The following is a 20,209-nucleotide window of genomic DNA, read 5'->3' as shown; positions in this document are numbered from 1 at the left end:
ACCATAAATGAGGCATAAATGGAGCTGCCTATATGGAAAGGAAGGTTCTAAAATGCCCCCAAGCCCTTCAGAGGAGCTGCCTTTTTTCCTTTTTTAAAGATTTAGTTATTCATTATGTATACAGTGTTCTTCTTGAACGTAACCCTGCACGCCAGAAGGGGGAACCAGATTCATTACAGATGGTTGTGAGCCACCAGGTGGTTGCTGGGAATTAATCTCAGGACACCTGGAAGAGCAGTCAGTGCTTTTAACCTCTGAGCCGTCTCTCCAGCCCCCCCCCTCCCTTGTTTTTCTTTTTCTTTTTGGTTTTCCAAGGTAGTTTCTCTGTATGGTCCTGGCTGTCCTGGAACTCACTCTGTAGACCAATCTAGCCTCAAACTTATGGAGATCGGCCTGTCTCTGCCTCCCGTGTGCTGGGATTAAAAGTTGTGTATCAGCCGGGCGGTGGTGGCGCACGCCTTTAATCCCAGCACTCGGGAGGCAGAGGCAGGCGGATCTCTGTGAGTTCGAGACCAGCCTGGTCTACAAGAGCTAGTTCCAGGACAGACTCCAAAACCACAGAGAAACCCTGTCTCAAAAAACCAAAAAAAAAAAAAAGACAGTTATATTTTCCTTACTTTTAATAAGATAAATTAAATATAAAAAAAAAAACCAAAAAAAAAAAGTTGTGTATCACCAGAGCCTAGCTCAGAAGAGCCTCTCTCTCTCTCTCTCTCTCTCTCTCTCTCTCTCTCTCTCTCTCTCTCTCTCTCTCTCTTTTCATGACAGGGTTTCTCTGTAGCTTTGGAGCCTGTCCTGGAACTTGATCTGTAGACCAGGCTGGTGGCAAACTCACAGAGATCCTCCTGCCTCTGCCTTCCAAGTGCTGGACTTAAAGGCATGCACCACCATCAGCTAGCAGAAGAGCCATTCTTAATCTGATTTCAAACCCAATCAGGAGTTGGATGTAGGGCACAGGCCTGTGATCCCAGGTTTCGGGAGGCAGAGACAGGAGGTTAGAGAGAGATCCACACCAAGCTGGGCCACACAGTGTGACCCTGCCTCAGTCAAACAGCTGTGGAGTGAAGAGGACAGAAGACGCCCCGTCCCCCACAGCTGGATGATGCTCCAGTGACCACTCGGAAGACCAACACCACAGCAAAGGAAGGGACTGAGCCACAGCACTGACACCCTCATTTCAGACAGCATCTTCCCTCTGCAGCTCTGGGGGTCAAAGCCAGGGAGGCAGGGACGCTGGGCAAGTCCTCTCCCCACTAGGCTGCGCACCTGGCCCTGTGGAAGGCAGACTGGTGTAATCCCAGCTCTTGGGAGGACGAGACAGGAGGATCATGAGTTCAAGACCTAAGCTACATAGTGAGCTTCAGGCCAGCTTTGGCTATACTACGAGAATCTGTCTCAGATAAATAAATACAGAATGAGAGGGAGAGAGAAAGAAAACAGTTTATTAATAAGAGCCAGGCAGTGGTGGTGCAGGCTTTTAATCCCAGTGCGGATCTGAGCTGAATGCAAGACTGACCTACAGAGCGGGTCAGGACAACCAGGCTTACGCAGAGAAAGCCTGTCTTGGGGATGGCGGGGGGGGTGAGATGTTTATAATGTTTGTGAACTGGGATATTCTCTCACACTGGTATCTCGTGCACCCTAATTTCTTTTTACTGGAATGTTCCTCGGTAGAGAATTAAGAATGGACATGGAGGCCTGACTAACATGCCGGAGCTCTTCAGACTAATGTCAACACAATGGGGCATGGTGGTGCTCACTATGATCCTAGCACTGAGGATGCAAAAGCAGTAGGAGCACCCCAAGTTTGGGACCAGTCTCATATACATAGCAAGTTTCAGGCCAGCAGGAATACAAAGTAAGACCCAGTCTTAAGAACCAAAAAAAGATGCAGCGTGGTCCAGGGCAGAAGCCGCTCATGGGTGCCCAGGCCAGAAGGCCAGGGCCGGAGGATCTGAGCTGCTCTGGGTCTGGGTCTGCATCTGCAGATACTGGCATGGAAAAGGTGAGAGAGAACGGTATGTCTGCAACCCGGACAGACGGACAGTGGAGGATAGATGGACAGTGGAGGATGGAGGGACAGTGGAGGACACATGGACAGTGGAGGACACGTGGACAGTGGAGGACACGTGGACAGTGGAGGATGGAGGGACAGTGGAGGACACGTGGACAGTGGAGGATGGAGGGACAGTGGAGGACACGTGGACAGTGGAGGACGGAGGGACAGTGGAGGACACGTGGACAGTGGAGGATGGAGGGACAGTGGAGGACACGTGGACAATGGAGGACACGTGGACAGTGGAGGACACGTGGACAGTGGAGGTAACATGAGGTCTTACATGCAAGAGAGGCAGTGTGCTGTGCTAATGCGCATCAAGGAGAAATGTGGAACGGCTCCTACCATGACATAGAAAGCGGTGACCACGTTGAGGGAGGAGGCAAATATGGAACTCATGGTCTTCACCGATGGTTCATCCAGGCTGTCATAGGTAGGCAGGACCTGGCTGTGTAAAGACAAGCGAGTTACACAGACTCCAGACAAACAGGTTCCAGAGCCTCACCCTCTCCTGGCAACTCCTAGGCCCTCTACAACAATCCAGGCAACAAGCCCCTGGCACTTCCTTCCCAAAACATTCTCCACAGACCATGGTGCCACAGGCAGCAGTCGGGTGACACCACGGAGGGTGGCATCGTGGTAAAACCCCAAACCTACACCCTGGAAGGTTCCACACAGACACCTGTACAGCTAGCCTTTAATCCCAGCACTCCGGAGGCAGAGGGGAGTTCCAGGACAGTCAAGGCTGCACAGAGAAGCACCACCCCCACAAAAACAGAAAGCAGATCTGTAAGCAGCAAACAGGAAGCCACTGCAGTACCTCTGCCAAGGGATGGGAAAGTTAAAGAAACACAAATCTGCTGGCCGCGGCCACCTCGGCTGTGAACAGACACAAATCTGCTGGCCACGGCCACCTCGGCTGTGAACAGACACAAATCTGCTGGCCACGGCCACCTCGGCTGTGAGCAGACACAAATCTGCTGGCCGCGGCCACCTCGGCTGTGAGCAGACACAAATCTGCTGGCCGCGGCCACAAAGATGAGCAGGACGAGGAAACAACCTATGCACATTGCCTGACTCACAGCCTCTCATCAGGGTGACGAGAAAACTGGCTTCTGTCCTAGGTCCGGTGCCAGGAGTGTGCTTCCGCTGGACAGGTGGGAGGGACCCACATCACTGGCAGGACAGGGATAACCTCATGAAGGTTCTCACTCTGAAAACAGCATGTCTGAGGACTTGGGACCAAAAAAAAAAAAAAAAAACACTGAGGAGCATATAAGCACATACAGAACCGGGGCACCTGCAAGGTGTGGGGAGCCAAGGCCGGAGAAAGGACCTAAGAGGAGAAGCAGGAGCTGCGTTTGAGAAGGCTCGGGTCAGGACACCACATAAAGAATTAAGTTAGAACAGGAGGAAAACCTGGTAGCCACCCTCATGCACTTCCCAGGTGGCTATAGCTTTCCGGGACAAGATCAAAGGCACTAAGGAAGTCGGACTAGGAACAACCAGGCAAATGGGTCTGCGCATGTGTGCAACCAGACATCTGCATGCTGGAAACCAGCAACCAATAACAGATCGGCACAAGGATCAGTGGAGCCATGCCCAAAAATGTCTTCAAAAAGTCCAAGAAAAACAAAGAGACAAACCAGCTTGATCAAAAAGCAAGCAAGAATAAGTGGGAGGGCAAGGCTGCAATCCCGTCTACCCCAGGCTTCCAAGTCAACCTCAGCATAAGAGGCCACCAGAGTCGTCAGCCAGGAGGAAACGAGGCAGCCGCACTCCACACAGCTTCAGGGGCAGTGAAGGGAAGCTAGCGCATGAGCCCTGTCTCAGCTCGGAGGCCAGCAACAGCTCCTCTGGCTGACCCGGACACACGTGCACACACACAGATGCATGTGTGCATACACACAGACACACACGCACACACAGGCCAGGGCACTGCGGTGCTGGGACACGGTGGATGTGCCTCACACAGAGAGAAAGCTGACCCATAGGCTTCCACTGGGTCCCAGCTGCCCTCCCACCTCACCCCCCTCTACAGAGAGCAGCTTCTGTGGCACCACACAACTCTTGAGGTGCCCTCACTACTCCTAGGCTGCAAGTGAGATCTCTGGGTGCACTCTCTTCTACCGAGGCTTTCTGCGTCCTATGTGGACATTTCTCCAGACCCATGATCAAGGTTCTGAGTAACACAAGATTCACTGACCACCAAGAAAGATCAAAGGGTCAGATGATGACAGCAAGAACTATACCAGGCAGAAGGCAAGGGGGCCACTGGCTGCCATCCCAGGAGGGACAGGCCTACTGGGGAAGAACTCTTGTCACCTCACCTAGCAAACACTCCAGGGCTTATAGCCTGGGAACGGCAGGTGACCAGCGCAGAAGAGAGCACACTTATGAGCCCAGGCCTTCGTGGAAGGAAGATGGACCCTGCACTTAGACAGTGGCGGGCGTCCACACTCCAGGAACCCGTCATTTGCACTGAGAACCAACCCCACAGATGTGCGCGGCCTGCTAGGTGGCCACCGCCAAAGAAGCCCAACCGTAGGCTTGTTTTCTGAAAAGCAAACACGCAGGCAGAAGGGACAAGTGGTAACTAGGTACGCTGCACAAGAATGTAACTTCTGTCACCGACGATAATGGGGACATTACACAGCGAGGCTGGAGCTCGTCTGGCGGAGGCAGAGCTGCCAAGAGGGAGCCGGTGAGTGGGAATGACGATTTGGAACTCGCATGTGGGTGTAAACACAGCAGTGTGAGCAAATTTTCTGTCACACTGGTTTACGATTGGCACAAGACATGCTCACTGACACCACAGGAGGGGGGGCTTCTCTGCCAGCCCCCCAGCACACATGCCGATGGTCTTTTCCCACTGATGTCACATTTACACGTACTGTTCCCACCCGGGCAAGCGTCACAAGCTCCTGCCACCCTGATGGGGAAGGTAGCACGGCTGCGATGGTGGAGCAGCCCGTTCTGTGCTCACAGAGCTCCACATGCCAGCGCCCGCCTGCATACACAGCCTCAGCCATCCGAGCAGCAGCCTGAAGTCAATGTTTGTGGAAGAAGAACAGCTAAATTCTGGCAAAACCCTTGGGACTCTGCACAATCAGATGGCTGGGTTGCTGCCGCACCCCATAGCCAGCTCTCCTCCCGTGGGAGCTGGGAAACTAGGTGCCCTCGCCAGCTAGTCCAGCAGAGTTCACTCCCAAGAGAGCACAAACTCTCCTTCAGCCTAGAGGAAACGAAACAGGCCACTAGAAAAAGTCATCATTCCTCAGTGGTCAGGAGTAAGCAACCCAAGAAACAAGCAAAGCAGGGCTCTCCACCCCTCCACATCCTCATACCCACCCCTCCACTCAGTGGCACTTACGACTGACAGGCAAAGGACATGCCGAAGATGGGGACGCAGCGGAAAATGCCCTCCCAGCGGATGTAGCTGACCCGCTGCAGCCACTGCCCACTGAAGAGGCCATGCTTGAGGGAGGACAGCACAATCTAGACCGAGGAGAAACAAGGGCATAGGGTCAGTAGTCAGTGTGTAGCTCTGCCCACTAGACAGACAGCATGCCTCAGAGGAGGCAGGAGACACGCAGCTCCTCTCTACATTAGAGATGGCTTGTTCTGTAAGCTGAGCTGTGTGTAAGGGCAGGGACACCCCTTATCTGATTCTCTGGACCCTGGCTCATACTCAGTCCATACCTCAAGCTGAGCACTGCTGAGGGGTGAACCCGGCTGCCGGGCTTTCTCTGCACTTGGTGGAGCTCCTCCTGTCAGGTCTCTCAGTGGAGACAGAAGCAAAACCTCACTCACCATCCCAGCCCTGATGTCTCTCTCAAATAACAGAATGCAGACCTCTTCATAGGGCATGTCCTCCCTCTCCTCACCCTGACCCAGGCAGACACAGTCATCTTCTAGGAGGTCAGCCACTGAGGATGTGGCTACCTGAGTGAGGAGTTAACTGTCACTGGGCGGGTGAGGGGCACTGGCAGGCCACGGCTGCAGTGAGAAATCTACAGCCTCCATCAGTACAGACCTCCTGCAAGGACACATGACCCTGCTCTCAGGAGGGGCGGCTTCTCCCCTGGCCAGTGAAAAGGAGTCCTGTGGGTTCAGCGAGATCGGGCAGCAATGGGTGAGGACCCTCTCGGAGGTCCCCACACGTCATCTTCCACGCTGTCCTCCACAAAGCTTTTAGGAAAATGACAAATGCCACCATGGTGGCATCATACATCTGGTTACATGTTCCACATGAAAGATCTTCCCATAAAACACACAGCCGCTACACTTGCATTTTCCAGAGCCTTGATAGAGAGATGTGGTCTCAGAGCCCCTGGTCCTGCTGTTCAACTGCCCCGCTTCAGATGCTCACTATCGGACACACATACGGCCTCCGTGACATGACAGTAACTCATCTTGTAAGACTCGGAGTCCCCCCTCCCATCCCCACAGGTAGCTGATAGCTGCCCCAGACTCAGGCATGAACGCTTAAGGTTACAGGAAGGGCTAAGCCACTGACACCCCCTTAGCAGTGTGTGTGGCGCTCACCACAAACATGAAGATGGTGTAGAAGAGGAGCGCCATGGCGCTGAAGGACTGGATAGAGGCCATCACGTTCCTCTGCAGGCTGAGCGGGAGCACGATGCACAGGGACACTGTGAAGAGCAGGAACACGCGGAAGCTGTTGGTCACCTGGAAGGGAACCGGCAGAGTCCTCTGGGTCTGCGGCCTGAGCTTACTCGCTATCAAGGCTCAGCTTGCCAGTGGCGCCAGGACAGGAGCCGCTGCAGGCCGAAGAGCACCTTGAGGCCTTACACAGAAGGTGGCGGGGTCAAGCCTGGCATGTCACTCTGAAAGCTCCCCTCCCAGCAGCTGTGCCATGTGGACCTAAGTGCTAACCACCTCTGGCCCCGGTGTGGACCAGCCAAGCTGCACAATGAGACTCCCCTGTTACACAAGAGCAGGCAGGAACCATCCTGCTCTGGGCATTCCCTGCACAGCTAGCGCCCAGGGTTGGGGGAAGGAACCACCACTTCTCCACATAACTCAGAGCCAACTCTGCTGCAGAAGGAAATTCTGATCCAGAAAACTCATCGCAAAACCCCAGACAGCATCTGCCAGCAAGCAAAGGTCTGGGGATATCTACCATCTAAGTCAGCTGCAGCCAGCACTCTGACTTCCGGGACGGGGTCCTTCTGCACAGCTGACGGCACAGGTGCAGGTGAAGAACTCTGCCAAACCCTTGAAGCATCCACTCTCCAGCTACAAATGCCTGCGTATCCAAAACAACCCCACGGCTGAGCGTGGGAGCAAGAGGCAGACAGGCTTGCAAGGCTGCAGAGGGAAATACTGTCCGTCCTGCAAGTCTCTCAGATGCCTGGCCCCAGCACAGGTCAGGAGGTTTTGAGAAAGGACCCAAGCATCTGTGTGAGGGTCTGCTCCGTAGCTCCGCTGGACCCACAGGAAGAGTGGGGGGATGGAAAGCAAACTGGGCAGATACCTTCAGAACACAGACCAGGGCTAGGCTCACAGGACACTCACTGAAAACTTCTCCAGCACCGTGTAAATCCAACACATTGCATTCCAGAGTAGGGCCTCCCCTCAGCTGTCATCTTTACAAACTAAATCCATCTCTACCATCGTCATATCTGGTAAACAGGTGTGAAGGACTCTCACAGGAGAGACCCTCCAGGGCCATGTGCACCCTCCCTAGCCACTCACTGGCCACAGCTGTTGCCCAGTAGGGGAGGAAGACCATGTGGGGCAGAGTTCACAGGTGGGGTCCGCCAGGGACAGGGAACGGCAGGTTTGGAGAATGCACAGAGCTACGTCATAGGCCCGGATTGGCAGTGTCTTCACGCCTTCCTCAGCAGGGTGGTGACTCAGCTCCCTGACTCAGCGTACTGTCAACGGCCAAGCACAGCAGCCACATGAGGACCTGGCCTCTTTTGCCATTTGATGGGCAGCAGCGGAAGGCTGAGGCCCCTGAGCTGCACAGCAGTGTGACCTGTCATGCCTCTCCTCCTTCCCGCCCCTCACACTACAGGCTGTCTCACAGCCTGCTTTCCCTCTCCTGGAGCCTCTCAGACACTACCCCAGTAAAGTCTCTGAAATCCAGGCCAGGAACCTGAGTAACAGTTGGCAGGCATGGGAAGTTTCTCTGGGCCACATACACTGGTCTCAGCTGGTTTCAGAAGAGGAGACACTGGGCGGCAACCACAAGCATTTAAACAGACCAGACAGCTAACAGTGCCTTACCCGTAATCCAATCAGTGGAGCAAAGAAGTTGGAGCCCAAGTCACCAATCACGACGTAGAAGGTAATGCAGGTCCCCAGCATCAGCCCAATCATGCTGCAAAGACAGAAACCAGGCTTTGGGATCGACTTGAAAGAAAGCGCTGCTTGGTGATGAGAACACAGCACCTTTGCAAGACGCACGACCCAGGCGCAGCCAGCCTGGCACCTGGGGCAGAGCTGTGCCGACATGGCACTGCCAGAAAACTGGCTGAGTAAGAGGCAGTTTTATATGTCCACACGCACAGGGCTGGCTGTTTGGGGCTCTCTCCATTGCACTGGGGGTGACTACTGAGTCACCCTCAACTATTCTCTGCGGGGTACCCTAATTTCCTACCACAGGAGCTTCAGAAAGTCTTCCAGGTGCAACAAAAACTCACAGTGATGTCAGACAAGTTAAAGGAATAATCAGCTGCTTCCAAAAAATATTTTCTTCTGTTTTTACAATTCCCTGATTTAGAAGCCTAAAAGTGTAATTCCCCGACAATTTTTTCAACTCATAAAATTTTACTCTCAATGAAAACAATGTGACATTTCAGTTTAGTGCCTCCCTTCTGCAGGAGAGTTGGGGACACAGTTTAAAGAACAGCACTGAGATTAGCTATACCAGGAGAAACGTTTCGCTATGCTCGCCAAGTTTCCCATTCTCACGTACTAAGTCTCAGCAAGACTTAACTACGGCTTTCAGCTTTGACAGCTATCATTTCGGGGTACAGTGAAGGGATTCCAGCTATTCTCTAAGTAACTCTTCAGGAGCATGGCAGAAGTGGTGAGTCAAGCCACAAGGGGAAGCAGCCGCTTGCTTCCCAACAGCTCCAGCCCCTCCACTGCTGCAGGAAGAGGGGTGGGACCCCACACGGCTCACTGCTTACCTGGTCTCCACCAGCATCTTCCCGGCCTTGCCGTAGGCATGGAACGCTGGGAAAGAGAAGAGAAGAAAGCTCAATCCACAGTGAGAAAGACTGGTAAAAAAGCTGCCGAGGAAAGCTGTGGATGAAGTTCGACAAGCATCGTAAGCTAGAAGTTTCGTGGATAAGGAAATACATTAAAACTCTAGTCCCTAGACTTTTTTAGGACTGCCAACCTCAAATAAAACAACGTGAACCAGAACAAAGCAAAGGAAGCATGGGCAGGGGTTTTCGCCGTTGTTTCACGTGAGATTTTAAGAGGAGGAGAGGAACCCAGGACCCTAAAGTAGTGCGTTCTGCCCACGGCAGCTGGAGTAGCCTGCTTGGAGCAGTGCCAATACAGCCCCATTTAAAGGCAGGGGAAGAGGGAGACCACAAGAGGGGCCCAGGAGGTTCAACCCTGCTCTAGAACTGGTACTTGTGCCCTGCATCACAGGGATACTGCCAAGGGCTTCGTATTTGTCCTCTGGTTATGATTCACAGAAAATGGAGCCTTTGCAAGCATGATGCTCCGGGAGGAAGGAACAGGAGCTCTGAGACTCGCCAGCGCCCAGGCCAGCCAGTAAAAGGACGCTGATCATGGCCAACATGCATGGCACAGCAGTGTCGCCAGGAGAAGGGGCTCTGTCTTTCACTCCTGACCCAAAACTGTTTCCAGCAGAGGAGAAATCAAAAGCTGACTCAACAAGGTCCTTCGTAGGACCTTAGCAGATATCCGGTCACCCAGTGCTTTCCCCATAGTCCAGCCAGATGAGGGCAAAGGGAAGTTCTGTTCTTCTGGGAGCAGCCAAAGGCAGCGCATGTGACAGGATGGCCTCAACCTTGTCACAGCCCCAGCTTCCTGCCCATTTCCTCCCTCACTCTGGGCCAGCAGTCCTCTGAGGCTGAGCAGCAGGAAACACACATCCACTGGGTATGAATGAACCAAACAAAATCCGTGCTACTTTTAACTGAGGAGGAGGCAGAGTTGGCAGAAGCCAGACAGTTGGCACCAGCCTCAGCCTGGCCTGGGAACAACAAAGACTTCGGCCTCCAGGGGTCACTCTGGCCTTTCCCAGACTCAGTTGGGAAAGAACCTAGCATACCCATCAAACCCAGTTCAGAAAGTTACCCAAGGTCTAGACCAAGAATTTCAAAAAACTAAACTCCAGAGGCGATGATATTCACAGCTGCCTGTCATGTCAAAGGACACCCTCCAAGCCCTGGGCCAGAACACTCAGCACAGGACACAGTCATTCCAACGGCCACTCTCAAAGCCTTCTTACTGCACACTTCAAATACAGAACAGCCTGCCCTAGAAAATTCCAGAACACACATGCTTCCCGTCATCAGCTAGCCAAAAGACCAGAGGGAGCTAGCGCTCTCTTCTCCCAGACCACTCTCAACAGGGCCCAGCCCAAGACCAGGCTTTCTGCCCACCATGCCTGTCCCTAACTTTCCTAAGAAACAGGGCCACAGGACACCAGGCAGAACTGATTCTACCTCCACCTGCCCACAATATCCAGCAACAGCAAAGCGAGAAAGAAGTGCTATTCAAGATGGGACACAGAAGAGGCAGGAAAGAGGCTGCTGTTCATGACTAGGGCAATACAAGGCAGGGAAGGCTGGCCAGTGACTTTAACTAAGCCACTCCTGGCACAGTGTAGGAGGAACAGCCTTGAAGAAGGATCCCCACTGTAGCATGGGCACGGGGCCAGCAGAACTGGGCAGGTGCACAGTAAACACCTTTAGCTCCAGGAGGCTAGGGCAGCATAAAAAACCAGGTGTCAGAGAGCTCCACTTGGCAGTCTTGCTCACCAGCCCAAAGGGCAGGTACATAGGCCACGGCACTCAAGGACGTGCAAGAGACACTGACCCAGCATGCCCTTGCAGGTACCACTCTAGGCCCACGAAGACTGAGATGCACACTGACCAGGAGTCATGGAGACACAGCTCCAGCAACATCCACAACTGACGTGGAAAACTCCAGACGCCAGGGGACTGGAACACAGTTTCCACTGCTAGAGAGGTGGCGTCCCCCGCCAGAGCACACACTCCCAGGGCAGGGTCTAAAGCTCGAGTGTCCCAGGAGTCCCTGGTGTGTCTCTGTTATCTTCCATCATGGTTGGGTTTTTTTTTGTCAACTTGACACAACGACATCTAGGAGAAGGACTCTCAGTCGAGAAAATGCCTCCATCAGATTTCCCGCAGTAAGTCTGAGGGCATTTGCTTAGTCAACGATTGATGTGGGAGGACCCAGCTCACTGTGGGTGGTGACACACCGGACACGCAGTCCTGAACTGTATAAGAAAGCAGACTCAGCAAGCCAGTAAGGAGCACCCACCATGGTCTCTGCTTCAGTCCCTGCCCAGACTTCCCTCAGTGATAGAGACAACCTGAGAGTTGTAAAATAAAACACGCCCACGGGGCGGGCAGTGGCGCACACCTTTCATCCCTTCACTCAGAAGGCATAGACGGGTGGATCTCTGTGAGTTCAAGTCCAGCCTGGTTTATAGAGCAAGTTCCATGACAGGTTCCAAAGTTACAGAGAAACCCTGTCTCAGAAAACCAGAAAGATAAAATAAACCATTTCCTCGCCAAGCTGATTTGGCCAAGGTGCTTTATCATGCACTAGCAACCCTAATACACCTTCTGAAATGAGATGAACTCAAAAGGCCATGTGGACCGTGACAAGCTGGGCACAGAAGCCACCCGACAATCGCAACAGCAAGAACAAACTGGTGCCCAAATCACCAACAACCCCCACTGTGCTGTGGCTCTCCACCCTGTAGACATCATTCTCCAGGGCTGGAGGGGAAGGTGTCTGTCAGATAAGAGCGGCCACTGCCACAGCTGGTGACACCTAAGACTTAAATGCAAAGGAGCCCATGTGAGAGAAAGGTCCCCAGACTCCCCTGCAGCACAAATGGTTAACAGGCTCCTGCTGAAGACACGCCCACTACCCTGGACATTCTTCACCTTCATCCATGGCCTCCACATGAGGACACAGGCCATCTGCGCACCTCATCTACAGAGCCTCAGTCTGTGACCCGAACCAGGGTCCTCTCATGCATCCAGACAGAGGCCATCTGTCGGGTCTGCTATACCTTGAGGGAATGAGGGCCTCACTGTCCGAGCACCCTGACAGGTGATAGCATAAGCACACAGGGACTCCTGGCCCAACAAGAGGACAAAGGACACGGGAGAGAGCTCCACACTGCTGGTAGGGCCGGCCATGGCAGGAAGAGGCACAGGAGACCCTCCTCCCTGCTGCTCTGGCCCCCACACACCTAGTTACACCGCCTCATAGACAAAGGTAAACAGTGCTGAGCTGACAGCCCTGAAGACTGTCTGGGGACCTAGAAACTGGGACCAGGGAGACCAGGATTCCAAGGAATTGTCTAGGGGTTCAGAGAGCTCTGAGGGCCCACAGAACTATCTGGGGTCCTGGGAGACTGAGGGCCCAGGAAAGAGACTGAAAGTCTAAGAGACTCACATGGAGCCCACACAACTAAGCCACGTTGTCCAAGATCTGGGCAGTGGTGGCGCACACCTTTAATCCCAGCACTCAGGAGGCAGAAGCAGGCAGATTTCTGAGTTCAAGGCCGGCCTAGTCTACAGAGTGAGTTCTAAAATAGCCAGGGCTACACAGAGAAACTGTGTCTCAAAAGAACAGAAAAAAGGAAGAAAAAAAAAAAGCACAAGTCAGACTACTGGGAATTTAGATTCTATTGTTTCCAGTAAGTTACCACATAGTCAATCAAAGCCCGAGCCCTAGGAAGCCAGCGTTTAGGTGTCCATTTGACAATTTTCCCTCCATCTCCCACATCTAGACAAACCAGTTTGAGCTCTCAGGGACTTTCGAAGAATGACTGGCTGGCCGGCCAAATGTAAGAAGCCATGGCTTCCCCAGCCCAGGGCCTCACGTCTTCTTTGAGGACACAGGAGCTGGAACCCCAGCTACAAAACATGGACAGAGATCTCAGAGGGAAAGGAACACACACTGCAACATGGCTCCCTACCACCAAGGGCATGCCCATCCATCTCACCCCTGCGTCCTGGTAGGCAGAACTGGCTGCCTCAGTGTGGATCAAGTTCCACTGACAAACCTCACTTCCTCAAGTGACAGGAAAAGAGAAAACCACTGTCAACTCAATAGAGAAGGAACTCATCCCTTGGGTTCTGAGGCCAGGAGTGGACATCAGGGTACTGGTGCCACTGCAAAGCATGCTGGGAAGAAAAAAGCGGCCACACTGCAGAAGCCCATCTGTGCACCTCCAGAAGAGGACAGGTGGAGGTGTGGCCCCTCCCGCCTCTCTCTGCACTTCCAATTCGGTTCTCAAGAACAACTTCATCTCATTCACTCCAAACCCTGCACCGTTTTCCTCACTGGACAGAGGCCAGGTAAGAACAGCGGTCCAGAGGCTGGCTGGGGGCCAGGAACATCCCCAGGAGGCCGGGAATTTCCTTCTCACTGTCCCCCACGAGTTCCAACAGCAGAAGAGTGGCCCTCTGACCCCCAGGTCAAGGAATCTCAGAATGAGCTGGACAGCAAGAAAGTCCAAACCTGGTGGGCAGAAAGAAGCAAAGGCACCCTCAGTGCCCTTGAACCCAAACTACCCAGAGAAAAGCGGAGTGCAGCATTTAGTCCTGTGGGTGAAACTGCTTAACTGAAAAGATCTAGACGGACAGAACGCAATCACCAGTCCTGGGGGAAAAGCCTACCCCTCGGGCAGATGGGCGCCGAGCCCCCGCCACAGCTGACTGAAGGGCGTCCACCGTGGACACCGAGCCCCAGCCACAGCTGACTGAAGGGCGTCCACCGTGGACACCGAGCCCCAGCCACAGCTGACTGAAGGGCGTCCACCGTGGGCACCGAGCCCCAGCCACAGCTGACTGAAGAGCTGACTGAAGAGCGTCTACCGTGGACACCAAGCCCCAGCCACACCTGACTGAAGGGCGTCCACCGTGGGCACCGAGTCCCTGCCACAGCTGACTGAAGGGCGTCCACCGTGGAGTTCTAGGAGTTGGAGGTGTTCCTTTCAGCAACCCCAAGGAAGGGTTCAGGGTACTGGGAGCTAGAGGCAGCAGAAGGCTAAGGGACAGTGAGTCTACCGGACCTGGAGGGCAGGTATTGCATCTGTCTGTGCAAAAGAGGCAGGAGTGCAAGGGCGAGAAAGAGGCCTGTTGCTTGTACCCTTCGCCTCGGTTCACTTCTGAGACATGATTTCTCTGTGAAGCCCTGGCTGTCCTGAAATTCACTCTGTAGACCAGGCTGGCCCCAAACTCAGAGATCCACCTGTCTCTGCCTCCTAAGTACTAGGATTTAAGTTGTGACGGCCAGGGTTTTTTTGTTTTTTTAACTTTTTGAACAGTGTTATTAATTGTAAGTTTTAAAAAATTATTTTATTCAATACTTAAACAGCAAAGGCAGGGAGGGGGAGGAGAGAGGGTAGCAGAGAAAAATATATATAGCTCAATAAAAACGGCATGGCGGTGGTGGCGCACACCTTTAAGCCCTGGACTTAGGAGGCAGAGGCAGGCGGATCTCTGTGAGTTTGAGGCCAGCCTGGTCTACAGAGCGAGTTCCAGGACTGGCTCCATAGCTACTGGGAAACCTGTCTTAAAAAACCAAATCAAAACTATGGATAAGGTCCATAGTTCAAAATAAAACAAAAAACAATTAAAAAAAAAAAGAAAATACAAGGAAAGGAAAAAAATAAGTGGCTTTAATTTTCTTTCATATATATATATATATATATATGAAATAAAATTAATATATATATTTATATATATATATATTAATATATATATATAAGGCAAGTAGGTCTCTGTGAGTTCTAGGCCAGCCTGATCTACACAGCAAGTTTCAGGACAGCCAGGACTGTTACACAGAGAAACCCTCTCTAGTTGTAGTCATTATGGTGTGTGCATATGTATGTCTGTATTTGGGCCATGCTGGACGTGTAAGTCAGACGACATCTGTGGAGCTGGTGCTCACCTCCTACCGCTATCACCTGTGTGTGGTTCCAGGCATTGAACTCAGGCTGCCAGGCTTGTGCAGCAACTGACGTACCATCTCACCAGCCCTGACTTCGTTTCACAGAGCCCAAGCTGGCCTCAAACAGGCTGTGAAGCCAAGCATAGGATGGCCTTGAATGTCTCATCTTCCTGCCTTTCCCTACCAAGTGCTAGGATTACCAGACAGGCACCATCATGCCCACTTTGCATTAAAATTAAAAACAAAAAAAACAAAAAAAACCGGAGTGTGGTGGCGCACACCTTTAATCCCAGCACTTGGGAGACGAAGCCAGGAGGATCTCTGTGAGTTCAAGGCTAGCCTGGTCTACAGAGCAAGTTCTAGGTCTCGTAAAAACAAAACAAAACAAAAAACTCCTTAGAGGAAATAGAAGGGCCGGGCAGTGGTGACACATGCCTTTAATCTCAGCACTCGGGAGGCAGAGGCAAGTGGATCTCTGTGAGTTCGAGGCCAGCCTGGCCTATAAGAGCTAGTTCCAGGACAGGCTCCAAAGCTATACAGAAACCTGTCTCAAAAAAAAAGAAAAAAAGAAGAAGAAATAGAAGAACAATAACTAAACCAGAGGAATAAGATTTCCCTAGACTCCCCAAGAAAGAATAATCGCCTTCGCCAGCACGCTGAAAGTCGGGCCTTACCCAGGCCAGCATAGGTTCTCCTCTTGCTCAGGCTGGCCGACTTCACCAAGAACATGCATGACTGGTGTGTCATCCAGGAGCAGAAGACCAAGAGCAGGGCCCCCAGGACGATGCCACACTGTAGGGTGGAGAGAAAAAGACACATTTGCAAAATCAGACCTTCTTCAAGTCTCCAGTTCATACACCCATAGCAGTCGGTGCTCATGCAGGACCTCACTGCTCCGTCTGCATCCATGGGAGGCCCTGACTTCCCGTGGGTGGCACCTGAAAACGGTTCCCTAAAATACAAGCCCGAACATGGAGTACTGTTTTAAAAGAGGCTTGTTAGTCCCAGGTCAACCAGGTGAGACCGTCAGCGAGCAGCCCATGCTCCCTACACCCAGCTCACATGGTCTAGAAGGACTAGGAATGAGTGTACCTTCCTTATAAACCGAACTCTCAGGCCTTTCCCCTAACAGAAATGAAATGTCCACACACAAACCTGTACATCTGCAGTGAGTTTAGTAGCCATAACCCTGAAACAAGAAAGCAAGCCCATGGCCTTCAAAGGTGATGGAAAAACAAGTAGCCCAGCCATGCAGAGAAATGTCACTTAGCATTTCGGTCTAGAACCCCCAACCCTTCCATGGCACGGATACACCACGCTGTAGGAGAGAAGGGGCCAGGAAGGCAGTGTACAGTGTGTTGTCACATATACAGGAAAGACTAATAGTGGGGACAGACAACATGTCGTGCAGCTGAGGGAGGGAGAGCTGCTGACTAGAGAGGGGCAGAGGTGACATTTGGGGATGACAGAACTCTGTTCCATGTCCTGACCACAGTAGTAACACTACTGTATGCATACATCAAAACCCAAGAAACCACACCCTGAAACAGGTGCAAGAAAACTAACCCTCAATAACTCTTAACACTCAAGGCATCAGGGGTCTGGGCCAGGCATGATGGTCCACAGTCTTAATCCCAGGACTCAGAGGACAAAACCCTCTCTGTGGGTTTGAGACCATCCTGGTCTACATAGCCAAAACCAGGCTAGCCAGGGCTATATGGTGAGACCCTGTTTCAAAAAAAAAAAAAAAGCCAGTTGGTGGTGGCACATGCCATTAATCCCAGCACTCAGGAGGCAGGCAAAGGCAGGAGAATGTCTGTGAATTTGAGGCCAGCCTGGTCGTCAGATAAAGTTCAAGACAGCGGGGCTACACAGAGGAAATCCTGTCTCGACATCAGTGATCTGAGGGTGCAGCTCAGCACTAGAATGTTTGCCTGGGATCAGAGTTTCAACACTACAAAATATTTAAAAAATAAATAAACAAAATAAAAAAATTAAACAAGACAAAACACCACTAGACCAGTTCAATCTGCTACCAAAAGGGGAACTGGGAAGAAAGTTTCCTGTACTTTCTACTCAGTTGGCCACAAAGCTGAAACTGCTAAAAATAAATAAACAAATAAATAAACAACAAACCACAAGGTAACACCCAATTCTCACCAGTATGGCTCCAAACACTGCGGAGGACACCTGTGCTGGCAGCCTCCCCACCCTCACCCCCTAGGTCCCTAGGGCAAGATCCGTGTCTCCCAAAGGAACACAGGCGTGGTCTGCACACAACATGAACTGACAACCAGATGCTGACTCCTACACATGATCCCACCTCCTCCAGGTCAAACCACCAACCTCTGGCACAAGCCCGTGGTAGGTGGTGGTTCTCTGGCGGGCAGGAGCAACTGGTAAGTGTGCCAGCGTGGTGGGATTCCTTCGTGTACAGCAAGGTGCTCTATTTCCCTTCACTTCATGAAAATTCAAGAGTACACCAAAAGCGTATGCTGTTTTCTACACACTGAATGACCATAAAGTGTTTCTCTTTTTTAAATGGCCAGAATCACTAAATAAATTAGCATTAAATCCTAGATTTTTTTTTTAACACATACACACATCCCCAATACTCTCTCCCCTGGATCAGATGGCTGTGCCCCAAGGTCCCTGGAGGAGATACCAGTCCGGTGACAGGCACAAGTGGTGTGACTGTTTCTAGTTTGGTTTGCACACCGGGCTCCCCTACTACATTTCAAGCTCTTTCCAAGTAGTCTCCAGGTGGCTCATCTTCACAGGTTCCAGCAGTGGCCTAGCAGCCATGCATAGCAATGGTCCAGCCTCGAATCTGCTCAGTCACCACGGCCCGGGACATCTACCTTCTCAGGCATCTACCACAGAGCCCAGGGAAGGGTCACACTACACAGACAGGCAGCAAAGATGACAGGGTTCACGTGGAGATTTGAAACCAGCCAACACTCCCTATCCCAGGATGCAGTTCTGCTGACAGGCCAGTTGCCATGGACACTGGGACACGTAGACACTTCAGAAACACCCAGAAGTGGCTGACTCAACACTGGGGTTCACAACACAGATGACAGCACAGAGGGTCTAGCTCTGTCCTTCTACATTCATCAACCATATCAGTCCCCACACGGGAACCTCAATGCCGTCTCAATCAGGAGAGTATACAGAGGATCAAAAAAATTTTTTTCTCTTTAACCCTGGAGATGTGAAATGGAAGACATTCAAAGTGGTTTTAATCTAATATTAAATTATCAACAACCCATTTTCACTTCCAAACGTCTATTACAGAATCATTCTCCACATCACCTCTTCGGTTCATCAGGTGGAAGTAGCGAGTCTTTGCCCTGAGGTCCCACTGCCTCCACAGCAGAGGACCACAGCACACGTGGCATCAATGAGTGGAGAGCAGACGGCTAAGCCCCACCACGTCTTTACACGATGTGACGTTTCCATCGGCTTCCGCAAAGCATTGGTAGATTAAACAGAGCCACGTAGAAATGGCCATCTTTTCGTGTGGCGCTCAACGCTGAAATAACACCAAACTTTTCGGTATGCCTGTTTTTCCAACTAGGGTGGTATAAGCACAGAGCGGACCAAACGTACAGGGTTTGTGCAACAGAGCTCTTAGAAGAAGTCAAACCTAGGCAATGCTTTAAATCACCTTGATTAACCCTGTTGGAAGCCGGAGCCGAGGACCGGCGTGCTTCCGTGCAGTCGGTCAGAGTCACTTAACAACAGGATGAACAAAAACACCATTAATCCGCTAATTTCTCTTCCAGTGTGCCCTTCCGTGGGGTGTTGTTAGTGGACACGGAGCGCACAGATACAGACGACAACACGCGGCGAGGACGTTGCCCGGGAGCCCCTTCCCTGCCCGCTGGGCTCACACACGCTTCCACCAGCCGAGCGCTTCAAACCGAAGGCCCCCCCCATCCCGACTCACCTGTTTGAAGCAGAAAGGCATGGTGAGGACGCTGACCCCCACGATGCTGTTTACGACGTTCGTGATCAGCCCCCATTTGGAGGTGGAAGCTGCGGTCATTTTGAGGGTCTGGGGGCCGGGACAGCTAACGCGACCCTAGCTAACCCTACACCCGCAGCACGGGGTCCGTGGACAGGCGTCGCGGAGATCAGCCTCCAGACCCTGCCAGGCTACGCAGCTGCCTGACAGCCATGGTTCCAGGCTCCCGCCTCCACCTCGCGGGAGTGCAGCAGAGACCCGGAAGAGCCGCAGGCAACGCCAGCGACACCTCAGCTCCGTTTCGCTGCCTCCGGCGCACAAACTTCCGCCTTCCAAGTGTCCGCTGCCAGGAAGTGACGGTGTCATGGGCGGTATGAGGCGGGACGCCAGCCAACAAGAAGCGAGTGTGTGTACGCAGGGAGCTTGGGTGGGAGGAGGCGTGGCTTGAGTGGGAGCCTGAGGCGGGGCGGGATGAACTCTAGCCAATAAGAGGTGTGTAGGGGCGGGACCTGTGGGCTTATGGGCGTGGTCGTGGGGTTAGATCGGCGGGGCGGTGGGAGGTGATGGGCGGGGTTTGTTGCGGTGGGCGGGCCCTGAGTCAGGGCGGGGCCCACACGTCAGTGTTCCGGGTTCCACGCTCAGTCTATGAACTTTTGCTCCTTCTCTGGAGTCTGGGGCGCTGGAGGACAAGTGATTTGCGGGGCACAGCCTCTTGCCGGAAGAACAGGAGAGAAATTAAAGAACTAACCTCCGGGTGAGAAGTGGGATCTTAAGGGTTTATTTTCAGGTCTTAGCCCACAGGAAGGATTTTTGGGTCGCGGTTGGCGGGAACCGTAACTGTCTAGACTGAAAACCAATTTATTGGGATAAAATTAGCATGTGTGTTTTACTACGAATGAATCTCCGAGACACCGAGAGGATCAGAGACTCCGCCAAAGTCAAACAACTTGTAGAAGGGAACATGGGAATGTGTCTGCTTGGTACCCAGAGCACCAAGAGGA

General features: G+C 52.4%; 1 protein-coding gene across 5 annotated transcripts in view; it reads right to left on the bottom strand.

The window, feature by feature from the left end:
* Slc38a10 (solute carrier family 38 member 10) overlaps nt 1-19,561 on the bottom strand; it is a 51,246-nt gene extending 31,685 nt beyond the window's left edge. For 2 of the 5 annotated variants that reach the window (XM_075989870.1, XM_075989872.1), the window contains exons 1-7: nt 19,191-19,551; nt 15,913-16,030; nt 9,223-9,268; nt 8,315-8,408; nt 6,605-6,748; nt 5,430-5,554; nt 2,402-2,504 (exon numbers count right to left, since the gene is read on the bottom strand). In XM_075989870.1, the coding sequence (XP_075845985.1) occupies nt 2,402-2,504; nt 5,430-5,554; nt 6,605-6,748; nt 8,315-8,408; nt 9,223-9,268; nt 15,913-16,030; nt 19,191-19,289 (729 nt within the window). In that variant the 5' untranslated portion in view covers nt 19,290-19,551. Of the gene's footprint in view, nt 1-2,401; nt 2,505-5,429; nt 5,555-6,604; nt 6,749-8,314; nt 8,409-9,222; nt 9,269-15,912; nt 16,031-19,190 lie in introns of all 5 variants that reach the window. The other 3 variants (XM_075989869.1, XM_075989873.1, XM_075989871.1) reach the window with 3 other exon arrangements.
* Between the last annotated feature and the right edge of the window lie 648 nt (nt 19,562-20,209).

Source organism: Microtus pennsylvanicus, chromosome 11, assembly GCF_037038515.1.
Source record: "Microtus pennsylvanicus isolate mMicPen1 chromosome 11, mMicPen1.hap1, whole genome shotgun sequence".
Taxonomy (NCBI): Eukaryota; Metazoa; Chordata; class Mammalia; order Rodentia; family Cricetidae; genus Microtus; species Microtus pennsylvanicus.
Note: the sequence above shows the minus strand (reverse complement) of the source record. Positions and strands in the feature narration are given on the sequence as shown.